Source organism: Tubulanus polymorphus, chromosome 1, assembly GCF_964204645.1.
Source record: "Tubulanus polymorphus chromosome 1, tnTubPoly1.2, whole genome shotgun sequence".
NCBI lineage: Eukaryota > Metazoa > Nemertea > Palaeonemertea > Tubulaniformes > Tubulanidae > Tubulanus > Tubulanus polymorphus.
Genome location: NC_134025.1, coordinates 23,906,106 through 23,925,751, shown reverse-complemented (window position 1 = coordinate 23,925,751; position 19,646 = coordinate 23,906,106). Strand labels below are relative to the sequence as shown.

Below are 19,646 nucleotides of genomic sequence, written 5' to 3'. Positions count from 1 at the left end.
CATCCAAAGGGTCAGTAACTTAACATTTCAATTTTTAAGTCAACGATTATACAGTAGACTTCTATCAAGTCAGATATTTTGGGACTATAATGAGTTAGATGTTATGAATTTCGTAAATAGTAGCCCAAAATATATTTCAATCAACATATGAGTTGAACGGTTATCTTAGTTGATCGGATTCAACTCGTGCGGAGTCTACTGTAATAAGGCAATACACTTTTGCCACCGTTGACTCGTGTTGGTGTATGAATAATCTGCGATTGATGAAATTAGTGGCAGCGCCTCACAGTATAACTATTCAGCACGTTGATTGCCAGCCTCTAAGCTCGCCTGATGGTGTGCAACTAATTAGTAAATAATGACTAATTGCAACTCACGTCGCAAAAGCACTGATGTCATTGGGTCGTCGCAGAGAACCGCATGTGTGGCCCAAAGCCCACCTTCCGAATATATCTACGGTAATCCAGAAACAATCCGTCAATAGTCAAGAACTCCTTGGTACATTATAATACAGTAGACTGAGATGTAATGCATAACAGTATTGTATACATGTACATGAAAGATTCTGTTCATACTTAGAAAAGCTTTTGAGTAAAAAAGAAAAATGGATAATGGAGTTATAAAAACTTTTAATTTTTCAACTATGATTCCACAACAATAACAATGAGAGACTCGACCAATGTCATTAATCTTAATGTATCGCATCAGTCTAAAATGATCTTGGCTACACACAATCATCTTGCGACTTAAAACAGATTTCTGCACAGTGGACAGGATGACTTATTGCTTGTATTGAACCATTTATACTGTAATAGAAATAAATCAAGTCACCAAAAAGTATACATGTATTTATAGAGGAGTACATCAAATATCATCGGTACCTACCAGACAGGCCGAGTGATATTTCTTCTTGCAAGTTTTACACTGTAATTTTGGAAGCTGGCACGTCGCTCCATGAATCACGGAATAACAAATCATGCAATCTTCCACACCCTCAAAACGTTTATCTATGTTACTCTTCCACAGCAACAATCCATCAATTATAGACCCATTCTTTAAAATGGAACAAAAAATTATTTATACAAGTTGCATTTGCACACGAGTTCATTGCAAAAACGGCCTATTTTAAGAATGGTCCTTTGATCCCCAACTGGAAACACTATAAACAACTTCCAAAGTGGATGCATACCTGATGGTTTAGGAAAGTTGTCATTTGAAGCATCCAGTTACGCCATTGTTCCTTGGCCACTCGTACACGTTTACCAGACTCTACAGTGACCACGCCAAGTGGATAATTGACTGGCAGCTGGACAACAAGTTCCATGGAAACATCGTCCACCGTGTAAGTCGCAACAACTTCTCTGGCAGCTGGTCGAGCCTTAACCTGTATATAACACAAAAAAGCAAGATTGTAAATCATAATTTTTACATATACCTATTATAGATATATTATATTACCAGTTTTCTTGGCAATCTCAACTATGAAGGTCACATTAAAGAATACAAATGTTAAGAAATCTCCTTCAATCTTCACTGACATTTAACAATATACAATGGATTATCTAAATTTCTACCTTTTGACCTCCAGGTATATCCAGGAAAAAAGACACTCTAAATATTTGGATGGATATATGAAAGCTGTGGGTACTGGAGTTTGTAATGGGTAGTGTAGTGTGATCTGTGTGCATTTGTGGCCAGCACACAGATCACATTGTTCAATGGGGTTTGGTCCAGGACTCGCGAGATTTTCAACAACACGGAAGTAACGTGTAATAAATGATGACTTGAATTGCATGACTACCTACCACCCCTCATTATTGTTGGAAAACTAAACGTTCCGCACTGACTAAAAATTAGTAATAACATTTTAGAAATGGCCAGAATTTTAACTTAGGTTCTATCTCATTTTTATTTTACAATTGCGATTGGTATAATTTTTTTTAAACGGCCGTTAAGGCTTCATGTTTCGTCTGCAATTCACTGCAAATAGTTACGCAACTACGCACATTTCAGTGTTTTTGGCAGCTGTACACTCAATCGGCACCGTTCGTGACTAGCTTCACTGCGGAATTATCATTAATTAACATCGCCATATCACATCATCAACTTATATTGTGCCTTAAAACCCTAACAGCCGAAATAATTGAAATGCACACACGATTTCTATCATTGAAAATTGAGAGAATGGCCATGTTTGTGTTTGCTGCTTCGCGTAAATCCCGCACGGTGGCGGAACCGCGCGACGTGGGGCCGATACGTCTAGTTTGTTATGTCTACCCCTTTTTGGGATCAATTGATGCATCAAGTGACAAATATCACTTCCTAATTCAATAGACCATAGATATTTCAAGATATGCTTGGTTGCTATAGCATTGTCTTACACACCCAGTTACACAGATTTTGTTTAGCAATAATGCATTTACATTCGTTTATGAATCATTTACCGGTACTGGCATGTTTCAATTTTTTTTTTAAATTAAGGTCAACTGCTTTAACTTAATGAGAAGAGCAATCATTTATTTGTAGCTTAAAATTAATTCTATATCTTGTTGTTCACATACCACCATATTGTCCATTTCCTTATCTTTCTCACTGATTGACTGTATTTCTTCAGTGCTCAATACTGGACTCACATATTTTGTAGTAAACCTGGTAACACAATTAAAGAATTATTCCAATGAAAGATACTGAATCCCATCAAAGGTGAATATGTATCTAGAACGTAGGTATTAAGAACGTACTTATCAACAATTCCAGCTTTTCGTTTGTCCAGGTCATTACTCCATTGCCGAACAATAGCTGGCAAGTCTTTTAATGCATTGTAATAAACTGAACAAGCCAGGTGGTAAACTTCTTGCGTGGATGGAAATGCTGAAATAAATCAGTTCAGGTTGAAATAGATGCTTGTACCATGTATATCAAGGTTAGCATAAATACACTATAGTTAAACAGTTCATCATAACAGTGAATAAATGGTCAATCTGATTTTTTGGTTCCACAATTTTATTTTCTAAACGTTCATGTATTCGCACTCCAAATGTGTGCATTATTAGGGGTCATTAGTTATTTCTTGGAGTAATCAGACTGATTACTCCAAGGTTATTTTAAATAGTAGTGAACTTACCGCAGACTTTGAGTGCTGGCTTCTCGGAAAATAGATTCTTTGTGCTTGAAAGGCATTGAACAGAGTTGTGAGATGTTAATGAGTCTTTCATAACAACTAAAGGAGTTTCTGGCATCAAATTGAATAAATGGGGAAGTAGTGTTTCCACTGAGCCTGTCTCTTTCAAATAGCTGGCATATTGAACTCGTAACTGAAATTTAAAAAAAAAACAACTAATTCTTTCCCAAAGAAATATTACAAGTTTACTGTCATTTCATTTTAAATTCTTCCCAGGTGACTTCGGTTCAGATTCATTTGAAGCAATAACTGTATGTATATATCCTGCTACTGTGCAAATTCCATTAAAAATGAGGATTCCTGGGATTTGGGTTTACTATGCTCATGCTTAACTGAATTGCTAAGTCAGATTTCATTTCTATTACTCTTGTCCAACTAGGAGTACATCAAATAATTAGTTGGGAAAGATTGTAATGGGACTTTATATGCTTAAAACTACCATAGAGATTATCCATGGTGTATATACGGAGTGGTCACTTTGAACTGTTTGGAATTCACATAAAAATGTGATTAGGGCATTAGCCTTGACTAATGACTTTTTCAATAAATAGCATAGGCCCTACTGTTATTCCTCATGTGAAAGGGATGACAGGTAGAAGTTTGATTTTAGTGTAACCAGTACTGGTCAATTAATAAGGAGTCAACCTAACCAGAAATTTTAAGGAAAATACTTTGAATATTCAGATACCTTTACAGGTAAGTGATGAAGGTAAACAATCTTCATATTTTTTTTTCACTGTTCAGTTTCTTCAACAAATATAATATGAACTTTTTCCCCATTAATTTCAGATTCATTTTCACGATGGCTGACAGCGCAAAAAAGGCAACATTTCGCAAATCACCTAAATTCATGATGATAGTTTCATTCAGTTTGATGTTAACTTATGCCGTTACATCACATATGTTGACGACTTTATTGCCACCGCTGGTGGTGAAAGTATTCACGAGGAATACATCTGTTGATTCATTCAAAACCGATGACATGTACGCTAACAATATCACTGCGAATAAGGATATTGATTACGCAATAGGTTATATCACCGCTCTACGATATGTGTTCGAAATCATTTTTTCATTCGTAACTGGCGTTGTCATAGACAAATTCGGTTGCCATTGGCCGTTACTCGTAGGAGGCCTTATAAATACAACGGTTATGTTGGGATTCGCGTTTGTGCCGACTTTAACGCTTTTGATCGTATTTCGATGTTTGCAAGGAATCGGACTGAGCCTGACTTACATACCTAGTTTGGCTTTAGTAGGAGAAACATTTCAGGATGATGTAGAAAGAAACAAAGCAGTAAGCATAAGTCTTCTTGGACTGACCACTGGCCTTTCATTGAGCTACGCCATAGGGCCATTGCTTTTTGAATATTTTGACTTAAAGACTCCATTCTTGGTACTGGCAATTTTATCTAGTTTAGTCGGATTGCTAGGACAATTGATAATACCGAAAAAAAGATCTAAGAACAGCATATCAGTAAACGCATCATTTTTCCGAGACCCGTACATTATGTTAGGTTTATTATGTTATCTTCTAACTTTTTTTGCGCTGGGATTATTTCTTGCTACAGAAATCAAATGGGTCCTTTTTGAGTTTCGACCAGAAATGTGGAAAATAACAGTGGTATTCGTTACGACAACATTATTCATGGCAGTTGGAAATTTACTAACTGGATACTTAAACGAAAAATTCCAATGGGTATATACTATGGTGGGAATGTGGGCATTTGCAATCGGTATGGCAATATATCCAGCTTCCACCTCAATCTGGTTTTTGCTTGCACCACAAGGATTAATTCGCCTCGGGAATGGAATAATTCCGTGCTCGATCAATTCAACACTAGCACGTGTAGTAGAAGTTCGCTATGGTCATAAAACATATGGAGCTCTTTTTGGACTGGTTAAATTAACTATGGACCTCGGCTTTATACTTGGGTCACTGTTCGGCGGATTCATGATTGCGGTGATGACATTTGACTGGCTTTATAGAACAGCTGCTTTGTTACTATTCGTCACATCATTTGCTGCTTTAATATACAGAAAAATCACTCCTCGTGGTGAAGGAAAAATTAATGAACCAGGCGGCCTACAACCAACGATATCAACGATTTCAGCATGAGGGTAACAAACCAAATATTGGGATTATAATTTTGGATTGGGAGTTTTTTAATATGTAACAACCTAACTATGTAAAATGCCCATGTACACGTACGAAAAGATTATTCACCAGCAGAACCATCAAGACAATAAATACATATGTTCAAAACGTAAAAGTTTCAATGAACCCCAACAAGAACATGAGGTCATGTAATTAAAGTAAATAGTAGATTGCTGGAAAAAGGATAAGTGTAGTTCTTTATTTCATTTTAAAAATAAATCTCTGAAGATCAATAGAAGTAATCTGTTTGAAATGTCAGTGAAAAAGACTTTTTTGTTGTTTTTTTGTTGATATTGGGGTTTTTTTTATATTTAGGCTAGCGCCTTGGACCTATACTTTAAATGAAATGATAGTTTAGTATTTAGGATTCAAATAAGTGAATTAGAGAAATGTAGGCCTACCTCTGAAGTTGCTCCTCTAAAAAACCTCAGTATCAGCTTCCAGCAAAGCAGATATGTCATGCACACAGTATGTTCTACCGTGAATCCTTCTATGTCAAGCGTTTCTCCCAAGGAATATTCACTGGTTAGTAACTGCACGCCTTCTGTTGATGTTTGCAAGATCTTCATTAGACCAACCGGAGGGGAAAGACTGCAGTTAGATATGTAAACATACAATTGTATAAATCCTTTAGGTGATGATAAACTGTCGAACGTCAAATAAGATTCTAGGACAATTGCCCCCCGAATAAAATCCTTTTTGATTTGGATTAACACCACCTAAATAATTTTTACTTAGAAATTCATTTGTATATTATTGAATATAGATTTATAAGATATAGAATTACTGATGTTGTGTGCAGATCAAAAACTTTAAATCAGTCCTTGTGTAATTATAATTCACTTACCAAATTAAAGGAAACTTAATAAGTCCACTTATTAGTGCATTAGTTAACGCTGGCTGATTTATTGGAATTAGTTTTAGTGTTACTTTAGCCAATCTAAAACTATAAAGCAGTCCTAGAGTAATTGGCTAGAATTAGTTCTCTTTGTCTAATTAATTTGAAGTAAATATCTGTGTTACTTTAAGATAAACAAGAAAATTAATTTTAAAAAATTATTTGACGCCTGCGAAAAAAATTTAGAATTTCTGGGATAAGCTAATGTGGAATTGCGAATTTGAAATCGAAGTTTTAAGAAATTTGGGGAATTATGGGATTTGGCGATTGGGTAGATGATACAGGTCTTCGACTGTAGTAGAGGTTTAATTTGTTTGATTGAAAATTCTCAATAATTGATCGCGAACTTGCGACCGACTTCATTTACTTATGCCTCTAAGCTGGTCTGCAACTTCATTGCCCCTATGGTTGTAGAAAGAGCTCTTCTGATGTCTGCTTCATCATGACTTCGAGCATATCGTGTGGCCTAGGCAGCCGACCCGGGCCACGGGTTTGGCTGTCACTCGATATCCTCGAGTCTTGAGCCTGGGTTGAAGTAGACATTGTCATTTAAAATAACATGTTTATGTTATTCTGTATGAATTGCCCGTGTGTCATGTATGTTGTATTTTCTTATTTTAAAATTTGTATTCATTGAATTTTATCCCGGAATTTCAATGTAATAAGGATCAATAAAGAATTGAATTGAATTGTCACCTAATACACATGCCATCAGAGGACGCGGAGCCGTATATGACAGCTATGCTATTATGAATTGCTAATCTCACGAAACCTGCATACCCCTAATATCAAACATATTTTCTAAAACATTTGAATATTGAAATTATATGTTTCCACATTTTCATATTGACCGCTTGTAGCCGCTGATGAAATTCACGCCGGCCCTACACACATCGTAGATAGCTTCGTCATTCCACCGGCATCCCCATGTCAGGGTCTGACTTTTATATCAGACTTCCGGATCGTGTATACATCCGCCATTTAACCGAATAATCTGATGTACTTATCATTTCGATTTATGCCTGCCGCTTCTGATATAATCATACATCCTTTACTATTACAATACGTCTTCTAATGATATTCAATGCAATATAACATTTCGACGTCCAAATATAGGTCAATATATAATCACAGGAAGCATTCTACAGGAATCATTCTACATCTATGTCAATAATATTTTGCCAAATAGCTTGTATGTGTACACATAGACCTGTGACGTTTTGCACATCGATTTACGGCTGTCGTTTGTAAAATGACGCTGAATGGTTAACATTGTTTAGGTTTCATAATGGTAACGTTTTATAAGGCGTCAAAAAAGATTTAATTTGGGGGGCAATTGTCCGGGGGGGGGGGGGCAATTGTCCGGATACCGTCAAATAGGTACTATATTCATGATATGAATTACCTAACAATTTCATCTTTTGTTGTTGTGCTTTCATTCTTAGTATCATTTTCCGATTGATTCTGAGAGTCATGGATGGACAATTCTCCCACAAACCTGCACAAACAATAGATAACAAGTTGACAACTGGATTTGTGTAGTTATACTGTAAAATACTTCACGATCTAGTTGTTACCTAACAAGGAGGTGATAAGCTGTAAACTGTACAGCACGTGTGTTTGAGAACAACATTGGGCAGAGATGATTCATCAAAGTTTGAGTCTCTATCGGAAGGCTGGTTGCATCATCTGCCATCAATTTTGGAGGCAGTTGATGATTTAGAACCAGCGATTTAGGGCAATGCACCAGCGCTGCCCCCATGGCAACCAACAAGTATTCCTGGTCCAATGTCATTGATGGTTGATCGACGAGACCTTTACAAAAACAAGAAATGTTGTCTGAACTCATGTAATCAGCAGACTCTGCTTACTCAAGAAATAGATATTATTGACATATGACAAGGCAAAATTGATTTTGTTATACTCACCCATAATTTGCGTGAAGAGTGGAAATAAAGCAGAGAAAATTCCTTCAGCAAAGAATTCATTCCATTCAGTAGTAAGATCATGGCCCTCAAGATTGGGAATGAGTGAAGCGACTGCTTGCAACAGATGACAATTATGGATTGCGAAGAGATCATTTTTCAATATCGTAGCAATAGATTCTGCGCTTATGTGACAACTCTGAAATCACACAAATATCTATAATACATGTTCTTAGATAAATGCAAACCTGATTTCTAAAATGTCAAAAGAGCTTTGTACAGCTATTTATATATCTTAATGTAATATATTGAATTACCTGTATCCAAGAAACGAGACAACACAAGATGAAATCCCAATGTTCACGTGTTATGTTTTCAAAATATTTCTGCATTACGACAGTCATGAACTTCATCATTTCAACATTGGCAATCACCTCCTTCCAACTAAAGTCACTGAGCAAACTGCAACAAAAAGAAGAGATACGCATCGATAAGCTTAGACAAAACATGCTAGAATTTGATAATCTAGTTATAATCTCTAGAATTTGAAATACCTAGAAAAGCACATTCTTGTTTCTCTGGAATCTTTCCAGTGAATCAGAAAATCAAGCACCCCAACTATGACGTCTGCATTGACATTGGCAACATCTTGCACGGTCAAACCTTTCACTAAGCTGGCCAACAAAAACAAGAAGTCTGGAGGAAAAAACATAATAATCAAGATAAAATAATACGTAGTCAATGTATACTTCAAAGATCAAATGCTAGATTGAAATGGATTAAAGAATTGAATAGAAATCCTCAATAGACTGAAATAACTAAAATATCTACTCACTGTCACTAATTTCATCCCCGTCAACTGGTATTGAAATGAGCTGAGCTGTTAGAATATTTATCATGATGTCCAGTTTATCATTAGAAAGATACGGCAGAATGGTCACAAGTGTATGCAGTAGAGGCAATGACATCTCCGACATTCTATAAGGCACAAAGATCGAACGAATTGTAAACCAATTTTTCATAAATATAAATTTTTACTCTAATATAATTTAACTTTACTCTTCCTTTTTCTTTGCCTATTTTGTATTTGCTGAATGAAATTTTAACATAAGGCAGCCTACCTTTCATAAGATCCAACCATTTCAAGTAAATCAGGTACTTCGTTATGTGATAGAATATCACGTAAAAGCACCAATAAAGACAGAGAACAAAGATCTCCTTCAACAGAACATCTGAAATAAAGATACATTGTAAACCTAGTTATCAGAGAAACTTATTCTTCCAAATCATGGATTTGCTAGTATTCAGTACTTATTGAGAACCCTCTCAACCACATTCAGGCGTTCTTCGGTGGTTAAATGTAGCCACAGTTGCTTGGTATTTGATAACAATAGACTAGAACTCTTTCCCATTTGTGTATTCTTCAGGGCCTAAAATGTAAACAATCAACTGATAAAAATCAAATATTCTTTAAGGAAACTTTTACTTTGTACGGTACATTTTCTCAGCTTGCCTCTTTGCGCCTTCCAGCCAATGATTGGCAGTAGGATATGGCATCGACTGCATCAACAACAACATTGCAAACATCAATGACCATTGAATCTTCATCGGTTTCATTTCCGGATTTCTTCATTTCTATCAGCAGTGCACCCATATACAATGTCGACGCAATGCCATTTGGTATGAGATCTGTTTGTACAGGCTGGGAGATGACAGGTTGATCGAGGAATATGAGGGTACCTTCTAGCAGTGGCGTTACAAACCAATCCTTTATAAAGATATATCTTTTTACATAATCTTGTATTGTAAGGTTGTAAGAACAGCACATAGCATATGTGCTTTTGAGAAATTCAGTAATAAAACAACCGGTAACAAACCTCAGTTCGCAGAGCAGTTACTCCTTCAACATTCAAATGTTTCGCAAACTCCTGGCATGTTGTACTTTGCAAACTATCTCCGGAAGGAATCATAGCCTTTAGCAGCATAACAGATTGTGATGTCAATCTATTCAAACTGCAGTGTGAAATAATGATATCAATTTGTACGAAATGAAAATCACAATATGTACAGCTATTAAGCATAAGATATCAGCGTGTTATTTTACAAGGTATAGCTAATGAATTACCTTTCAATGTGTCTACATTCAACCACTTGTGATTTCAAAAATGACGCAGCTTTATAAAAGAATCCCCCATCTTTCATATATCCACCCTGTTGGCCCGTAAGAGCTTGTACACCACATTGCCATGTTTTACTCAATTTCTCCAGCATATAACCTGCATTTTACGAGTAAATTGCATATATACATGGTAATATATCTAATCAGCTGAAGTAAAGATAAGTTCAGCATCAGTTTTTTTAAATAGTTTTTTCTTATAATCAGTACTCACTTGCATTTGAATCAAAGCTCAGTTGGAATATTGTGAACAATAGATCTTCCGCTGGCGCCATTAACAAACATCCCTAAAAGCGATAAATACCAGCATATGTATACCAGCATTTCAATACGGTTCTGTATTAAGAATATGCCAGGTACATACATACCTTGACGTTACTGAAGAAACTATCGGCTAGATTACAGATGAAACTTATACAACGAGATCCATGCTCCGAACTAATCTGTCCAGCAGCACCTTGTGGTAAAGTGTTCTTCAATGACAACAGAATTTCATTCACAGCATCTTTATTGAGTAAAGGCTCTGTAATATGAAGTAAAAAGTAATATGAGTTAATGAAAATACCAAACTTTCTTTGACAGTTCACTCTTATTCCACACCATTTAACAGGGACAATTTCAAACTGATCTATTCACATACTCTTAATCTTTACGGTGATGTGACGCCTCAGGCTAGGCCCACCGATTAACATGTCTATGCGCGAAATGGAAGTTATTTCTTACCAAAATTATCGGCTGTACTGAGGGCCATGGACAACAGCAACCAGCGTTCAGTTAGATCATTTGTCTGTTCATCCTCTGGACGTAGGCTCTGTTCGCAAAGATCATTCGTAAATGTGATAAGTTTCTTTCCGAATTCCAAACTTTTCAACCATCGTCGTATACCGTCATCCGATTTCAAATCAACTAGAGTTCGCATGAAACAGGACATCACTTTCGCTGTTGTAATTGACTGAAAAGCACATGAATTATTAGGGTCACAATGTGCAAGTTTCAATTTAATGGTACGTGTAGATAATATTCATGAAGAATGTATACACTACCAATTAGAATTTGTTGCAATGTACATTGAAATTCGATTCATCTATTTGAAATCTATTGCTCCATGTATACATATACAATGAGCACAGATAATAATTTCCAGTAATAGCGTGGTGTATAATCGTCATTCTTATGCCAGGATTCCTAAAATCTACATTATCAATGATGACCGATGATACATACCTTAGATATGAGTGCAAGCAGATCATATCGAATATCCAAAGGAGCAGCTTCATACGTCGAGAATAGCAGGTCTATTAATGCCGGAAGCACCTCATCATTTTCATCACTATCATCATCATCATCATTGGCATTATCAGCATTCTCAAACTCGTGTATCCATGGCAGTACTATGTCTCTCATGAATGCACGAGTGACGTGCACATCGGGCTGTTGGGACTCACCGAACTGATCCAAAACGTTCATAAACAGACACTGCATTTTATAGCGAGCAAGAACCGTCGATAAGAATCTAATGTGGGGATGAGATTTATGTTCTCTTGCTATACTGAAACTCTTATGGCACAAATTACTGACTAGATTGACACAGTTCCCAGCAGGATCGAGCAATACAGACGTATCGATCGTCGCAACATTCGGCAATTTAGCTTTTGCCGAGACCATTCTGGTGGGGGACTTTCCATCAGTAAAGCAGACGCGAGTTGAAGTTTTGCCGACATACTGGATGGGCGAATGCAGTGCTTCGATCAACAACGCTAGTCTATGTATGATGTAATTACGTTTACCATCGACACCGCAACTATCCAACGTCAAGATACAAATTTCCGAAAAATACTTCCAGAAAATGCGATAGATTTTCTCATATCGGTTTTCATTTGCTTTATGGAGAAATACCAAAAATGAGGTTAGTTCTCTGAACAGCGGTGAATTGACCAGGGAGCTCTCATTCTCAGTAATGGCTGCTTGTATTATGGCAATGAGCTAAAAATAAAAAAATCACATTGATCCAATACTCAATTTCATTTTCACAATACAAGCATATTGTAAATTTTATATCTAAATATGGAGCTGACATACCTGATCACTAAGCAAAAATTCATGGAATGTTTCATTCTCAGAGTTTCTATTGAAACTTTTCATAAGAGCGTATCGCAGACATTCCATGAATGCTGAGACAACGGCCCCACATTCACTGGAGCTTTGCTGAACTTTTCTTTCAGATAAACTGCAAAAATGGAAATACACTTATAATCACAGAGTTGCCGGTATACATTATTGCGACTGCAATCGGAACTTTTCGGCAGCATAAACATCGAGAGGATCATTAGGTTTTCTACCATTGGTGAATAAATAGATAGTTTGAGTGCTTACCCGGCTTTCATATTGTTAAAAAACTTTGCATAGAAACCCTCATTGGTTGTGTCATCAGGAATTTTACTCAATAATGGGAGCAGATTTGGATATATTGCAGTTGCATTCCCAGCACCACCACAATGCAACAGTTTCCAGAGTTTTGGGAGGACAGCCTTGCGCATGTTCAAGTATTGCCAGCAATCCTACATAATGAAATGAAAATCATAACATAGAAAAAAGGCAATAGGTTTTCTCAAAAAGCAAGGAAAGGGACGATGCCGTCCGTATTCACAATCATCTTAAACGTTACATTTATTGAAAATTTCAGTTCATTTTTAAGATTTTAATCAGGATTACAACATCAATTTCAAAAACACATTGATATTCGAATAATCAATACATGTCTGTAATATTTTCATAATCTTTTGGTCAATTCGACGGCGCAAAATATCTAATGAACCTCGATCCATTGTATGCAATATAGAAAAGCCAGCTCAAATACTTGGTGAATGATAGTATTTGTCAAGTGATCACGACTAGAAATAAATTAGCAAAAATTGCAAGTAGACGGAATCCCATCGACAAATGATGACTTCTTAAAATAAACAGAATATATTCAACAGAATATCAGGTCAGACACGCACACAAGAATATTCAACTAGACATAATTATTCTGTCTCCACAAACAAGTAGATGCAACGTTCTTTTCCATTTCTCTCAAAAGAACTGACAGATATTCCTGAATTTGACCTCAGAAATGATAGTCGCTTTAATTCAATAAAGTTGTTCAATGAATGGAATTATTGGCAGACGTATGATAGATATGTCAGTTGCCTTAAGATTGTTAGAAAGAAATATCCTCAATTTTACAAAATCCACAGGTGGTGAGGGAATTATTCTAAAATGTATTCACTTAATGAAAATTCAATACCTAACATTGTGGTTGTGTCATTGAGAATTTTACTCAATAATTCTAGCAGATTTAGATTTAGATTACTTCCAGCAATCCTCTGAACGTTAGAATAAAATTGCAAGTTTTGTGGTAAACTGAATAGATTTTCTTTTCGTCACATAGGTATTGATCACATGGAAACGATTTTGCACAGGTCAACAACCAGCCGGGACAAGGCCCCCGAGTAAAATTTGTCCTGATCACACTCATTACTAAAATGATGGAAATTATGCAGTGGTAAAGAAGATGAGTTACCTCCAGAACCAATAAACTTTCACACAGAATAAATTGGTCTAAGATTCAGCACAAGCTTGGTCCAACGATTTTGGTCGGGCCAAATATGGTCCATGCCAAACAAGCACCGACCCATTTGGCACCAGTAAGAATGATTGGTGTGGGATTCAATGCTCATGTGATTGGGGCTATTGAAGGTAGTGGGGACAATCAAGTTGCATAATTCACTACCATTATTGTGTTGGTTTTTTTTATTACCCTACACAAATTGTTTATTTCTTATACCGGTATGTTAGTTACGGGTAGTTCTTATTTAGGACAATATCAATTCTATTTGGATAAGACAAAAAACCACGTAGGAATTCAAACAATGCATGTCCGTATTCTATTTTCATAAACGTTAAAAAATTTTTCTCTGTTTTCTGCTTGTACTAGAGCATTGGAGAGTCCGCTTCACGATCTGACGAAATTTTCTACTAGAAAGACAATAAACAAAGAAATTGACGCAAGAATCAATTTGGATTGAGACTTGTATCATGGGATGAGACCGCAGACGGTTTTTACTTCGCCAGATCAATTCTAAGATTCTCTCTACGCTGTTCGGGCTCTCACATATAAGGAATGTCATCAAGATACCAAACGCGAGAATAGTAGCTTGCGATTCTGATGTGGACTTCGGGACAGTCGCATGAGTCAAGTCCGAACGTTGCCTCTGAGCTTTAAACAAACTGACAGCCAGCACAATGTTAGCCATAAGTAACAACAGAAACAGGCAAACAATTGTTGGCACCACAACTCCCAGTTCATTCATACCATACGGAAAATGTTTATAAAAGCGTAAGATCGGAAAATTGAACGGGCAATCAGGATTTTTGACAACGAGTTCAACGCAACATGCACGAGCACCTTGCAGTAGAGCACTTATGGCAAAAATAACGAGAAACACAGCGATGAAATTTTGTTTTGTACAAATTACAATAGCGCGCAACGGGTAAATAATGTGAATGGCTCGGTCAAGGCTTACTAGTACAATCAACCAGTTGCGCGTCATTCTAAAAGCGATATTTGACGGCGCAAAATATCTTATGAACCTCGGTCCGATGTATGCGTCAGCGAGATAGTAAAAGCCAGCTCCGTACTTGGTGAACGAAAATATCCTTCGAGCGTTCACGACTAGAAACGAATTCACTAGAAAGCAATTGTCAACAATCGTGAGCATTTGCAGTAGTAGGAATCCGGTCGACTTCGAACGATAAATTCTTAGAATGAAAAAACTGAATATATTCAACAGAAAACCGCAAGTGCATATCGGATTAGAAATGTACATAAGAACTGTCAACCAGACATAATTTTTTTGTCTCCACAAGCATACAGTTTTGGTGCTATTATCCATTTCAGAATGATGTGAACTGACAGATATTCTCAATCTGACCTCAGACAGTAGGGCCTACGGTAAATTTGATAAATTTGTGCCACAAAGGAAAGAGATAGAGCCTGATAGGCTAGTTATAGATACAAGTAATTAAATAAAGCTTGGCACCAAGTAATTTAATCAATTCACAGCAGGTTGTGAGGGAGTTATTCTAGAATAAGTTCCAGAGATGCTAGGGCCAAAGTACCAAAATTCCGGAATTTAGAACGGGTGTCTTTTTGCGTTTTTGCATCGCCGGAAATGCGTTCTAGAGCGATCTGGGTATCTGAAAATACGACGGCAGGCATTCGTTGTGCTTCACATCCCTCGCTGCTTATGCCGCGCGCTATCTGGGTGACGAAGAATATCTTTTTTTCCCGCCACTACCGTATTTGACCTGGTCTTTACAAACGACGCAGTACGCCACGCCAGCTAAGTCTAACTTACGAATGTAGTTCGATAAGTAGTCCCCGTTACTGTCCTTACACTCTAGCCAGTGCCAGTTAAATTTATTTTTTATACCGCTGTCAATTGCCTTTATATCGGCCGACTCCCGACTGACAATCTTTCCGTGCGGGCTCATTTTGCAGACCGTCCAGCTTGACAGCTGCAGGCAAAAAGAAAGTTTCAAAGCTGCGTGCCTCAGGACATAGCACGCACGTGGTAATAATTAAGATGATATTTATTAGATATCATCTTAATTAGTACCACGTGCATCTTCACATTGTTGGCCGTCAGCGGGACGATGTACAACAGCGCGTAAAGATAATTGACTTTTAATTGGAAATGGCGTCACAACAGTGGCGCTCCGCCTACGCACGCACAGATACCACAACAAGCACACATATATACATTGTAGCAGAACGTCCTCGGAAACAGAGACCAAGATAAAATAACACAGAAGCGACGACGAGTACAAGCAAACGAACGCTTTTACGGTCCGTGCCATTACTGGTCGCCGCGAGGAATTCTCACCCAATTTCCGGAATTGACATCGGCGATCCTAAATTTCCGGAATTCCGGAAAACTAGCATCTCTGAAGTTCACTTAATGAAAATACAATACTCAACATACAACATACACAAAGATGAAATACAGCGATGGTTTGCATGCATTTACATTCAAAATACAGTAAAATTTTGTGACATTCATTATCTCAACACAGCATAAACTAATAGTATGGTAATTGAATAAAATGATTTCTCAAATCCCCTGAATATAATGTTCTTTTATCTAAATGATCATGGAACCAGGCAAGTACCAAAGAGATGTCAAATGCAAACTTACTGGAATAGTTGAAACGATGTGAAGAATGGCATCCCAAAGTTGACCACAAACGCAAGGATCTACTTCATCGAGGTTGTGCAATGTCAATGTTGACAGTTCTTTTCCATATTTGACACTAAGTTCAGGGTTAGTTTGGCACAGAGCTGATAATACCGCATAGAATGCACTACGGATCTTAAGAGAAAAATGCAACACTTGAAGATGACAAGATTTTTAGCCTGGTAACAGAATATGCAAAACTATGATTGTTACGATTTGGCAAAAAACCTGTGATGATTGGCTCTTTCCATATTTCCAGAACTTTCCATTATCTACAATGCCTTCGACCATAGACACAACATCAGTCTGCCCACTTTCTTTCATCATAAGTAGGACTTTCCGTAATGCGAACAATGAAGAAGTGATGAATTTTTCAAATCGGGATTCACTCTCCTCCTTTGACATTGAACTACATAAAATGACAGAAAATAATAAGAGGCATACATAATATTACATATCTACTGGTATATGAAAACAAAACTTTTAACATCTCAGCTGAAACAGAGCATGTAGATTTCATTTCTATTATCAATCCATGATTTTGAATTAGGAGCCCAGGGCCGGATCCAGTGGGACTTACGAGACTTATACAAGTTTGCAAATCTTTTTGAATGCCCTTATTCATTTTGTCAACTAAGATAATTGGTGCATTTCAGTGCGGGAGCAGGCTTAATATTACCAGTTTGGAAATCAAACTGCCCTTTTGGGGTGTGACAAGTTCTTCAAAATTGGCCTCTGAATCAGTCACAAGTGTTAGATTTCTGATTATCAATCGATAATTTACCTTCTTGGGTATATACTAAAGCTTTTAGGCTCTCAATTGAATATATTTTTTATCTACAGGGGGTGCTTGAACCAGAGTTCATAAATATCAACCAAAAAAACTTACGAGGGGTCGCTTAATGTCTGCGGTGTCTGACTGAGAAGATTATCCTTGATGTAAGATAGCACTTCGTTTTTACAGAATATGACAGCTTCGCTTTGCTTGTTTGGGGGAAACGCAGCATCGAATGCAGCTACAGCTGCACTCGCCGCTGGTGCATGCGCGTCGCACTGAGCCAATAACCAGCATCCCATAAGAGGTTTTAACTGCGGCGCAAGGTTGCGTTTAACTCGTAGAATGAGCTGTTCGAACGCTAGCTGCGTCGCTTCTCGAACGCGGCGATCATTGTCCTGTTTAAAATATTAATATTAAACAGATTGAACAGATAACAGATTTAAGTGTCACATACTGTATACATTGGAAGCGCTAATAAATCTTTTGGATTCAAGCAACTTTGTAATAGCTAGGTATAGAGCGAAGGGTTTCTAGTTCAGATTCTGTCTTCTCTCAACTCGTTAATTGGAAGTAATTTTTTTTCAAATTGCAAATTCTACTTTAATATCAATTTTTGCATCTTGTTCACTTTTATCGAATAAATCGTCTACTGGCGCTCCCTATGAGTTGTAGTGCATTTAAACAACTGTTAAACAACATTCGAGCATGCTGATAAAGTTTAAGCAGCAAGATTTGACTAGTTTGCCATCTAGTGGAAATTAGATTAAGAGGTCATGTTATCTGATGCCTGACCTGGCCCAAATAAATTGATTGCATTGTCAGCTGATCTCGATGGCAAATGATTAATCTAATTCCATAAAACAAGAATTTTAACTCTGTAGGATTAAAAAGAGTGTTTTGTTATACCCCATTATATATACTTACCGTTGACAATTTGTTATATAATCTAGGCCAATAAGGCAAAACGGCGACTACTGCTTCCTGACCTTTCTCTTTACACAAACAGGCAAACTCTTGCACTGTCTGAAATTGATATAAGAATACAACTTAAATTCGACCAAAAAGGAGAGGACTCAATTCTTTTCATTCACAATAATTGTACCTTTAACTTTGTTGTAGCATCTTTTTTAGAAAATTTGCGAAGCACCATCCGGAACTCTGGGTCGACTGACGAGTCGGCCTCATCATTTCCGACAGCTGCTGGAACGTATCCGAGATCATTCATAGAATCGAAACCGATGAAACCCATTTTACCTCCGGTTGCAGCTGATAACATATCAACCGCTCGCCCACTACTCGACGGCTACAAATAGAATCATTTCAAGATTTAAAAGCAATTTTTTTTAAAGTCTAATGCTAGTAAATTACTCAATGAAATTAAGGGCTCTTACCCGAACATTTCCTTTAGTTCTGTTCGCTTGTTTCTGCTTGGCACCAGGCATAGTCTACAAAGATAGTTCGCAATTCCTTTAACTACATCAACTACTGATACTCACTTTTTAAATATCCTCTATTCATATTGGCCAGTAATTGAAACATAGATTAAATATCAGTGACCAGTACCGATATCCTTAAGCCAAGCAAGGTCGATTAGCAACTGCTCGCAATATCAGCTACAACTAGTTGCAAATGGATGCGTAAGTTGACTGTGATGTCGTCACCAGCAATCAATGTGCGACTTATCTAAAGAAAATTTTACATCATAGAAAGTCGAAAGTTGTGTGTTGGGACTGGAATCTCTGGCGGACAAACACATCCCTCTCCCAGTCTAATCCAGACCTATTCCAGTATTTCGGCTATATAAGATATTAGGGATAAAGCTACTGGTTATCAATACTGGATCCAATACAATTATCAATATCAATTGTGTAAAGCCTTCAAGCCTTTACACTGCACTCAAAGAGTTTCTCCTGGCTTTGAATTTTTGAACTATTCCGGCAGAGGCATAGATAGTCAGTAACCTGTCTGTGGTTAAGTTTCATGATCGGATATTTTCAGTTGGTATAAGCCCATCCGATTATAAAAAGCTTACCACCAACGATTAGGTAACTAGCCTAACTATAAGGCATAGACAGAGTAATTCTTTTTAGAAAATCGTACGCTCACCTCCAGATTTAACACAAATTAAAAGCAATAAGAAACATATATTCTTGAATGTGTTACAGTGTCTTCGTAATTCACAACGTGCGTGGTGGACGAGTATTTCGCAACAGAACGTAATTCCAATAGATTTATTTCGTGGCCGAGGGCGC

The 19,646-nt window shown here is 37.1% G+C and overlaps 1 protein-coding gene across 1 annotated transcript; it reads right to left on the bottom strand.

Moving 5' to 3' along the window:
- Positions 1 to 612: 612 nt before the first annotated feature.
- Positions 613 to 19,631, bottom strand: LOC141901237 (E3 ubiquitin-protein ligase listerin-like). Its single transcript, XM_074788350.1, has 31 exons — positions 19,501 to 19,631; positions 18,786 to 18,839; positions 18,497 to 18,697; positions 18,319 to 18,417; positions 17,506 to 17,789; positions 16,845 to 17,025; positions 16,578 to 16,751; positions 12,712 to 12,896; positions 12,418 to 12,565; positions 11,563 to 12,321; positions 11,062 to 11,290; positions 10,707 to 10,861; positions 10,553 to 10,625; positions 10,288 to 10,438; positions 10,040 to 10,175; positions 9,676 to 9,930; positions 9,474 to 9,592; positions 9,284 to 9,394; positions 8,998 to 9,140; positions 8,717 to 8,858; positions 8,480 to 8,624; positions 8,166 to 8,361; positions 7,815 to 8,052; positions 7,643 to 7,735; positions 5,741 to 5,930; positions 3,125 to 3,314; positions 2,742 to 2,871; positions 2,562 to 2,649; positions 1,190 to 1,384; positions 886 to 1,053; positions 613 to 806 (listed from the first exon to the last, which is right to left on the bottom strand). The coding sequence occupies exons 2-31, from the start codon at positions 18,834 to 18,836 to the stop codon at positions 747 to 749; spliced, it is 5,289 nt and encodes a 1,762-aa protein (XP_074644451.1). The 5' UTR covers positions 18,837 to 18,839; positions 19,501 to 19,631; the 3' UTR covers positions 613 to 746.
- Between the last annotated feature and the right edge of the window lie 15 nt (positions 19,632 to 19,646).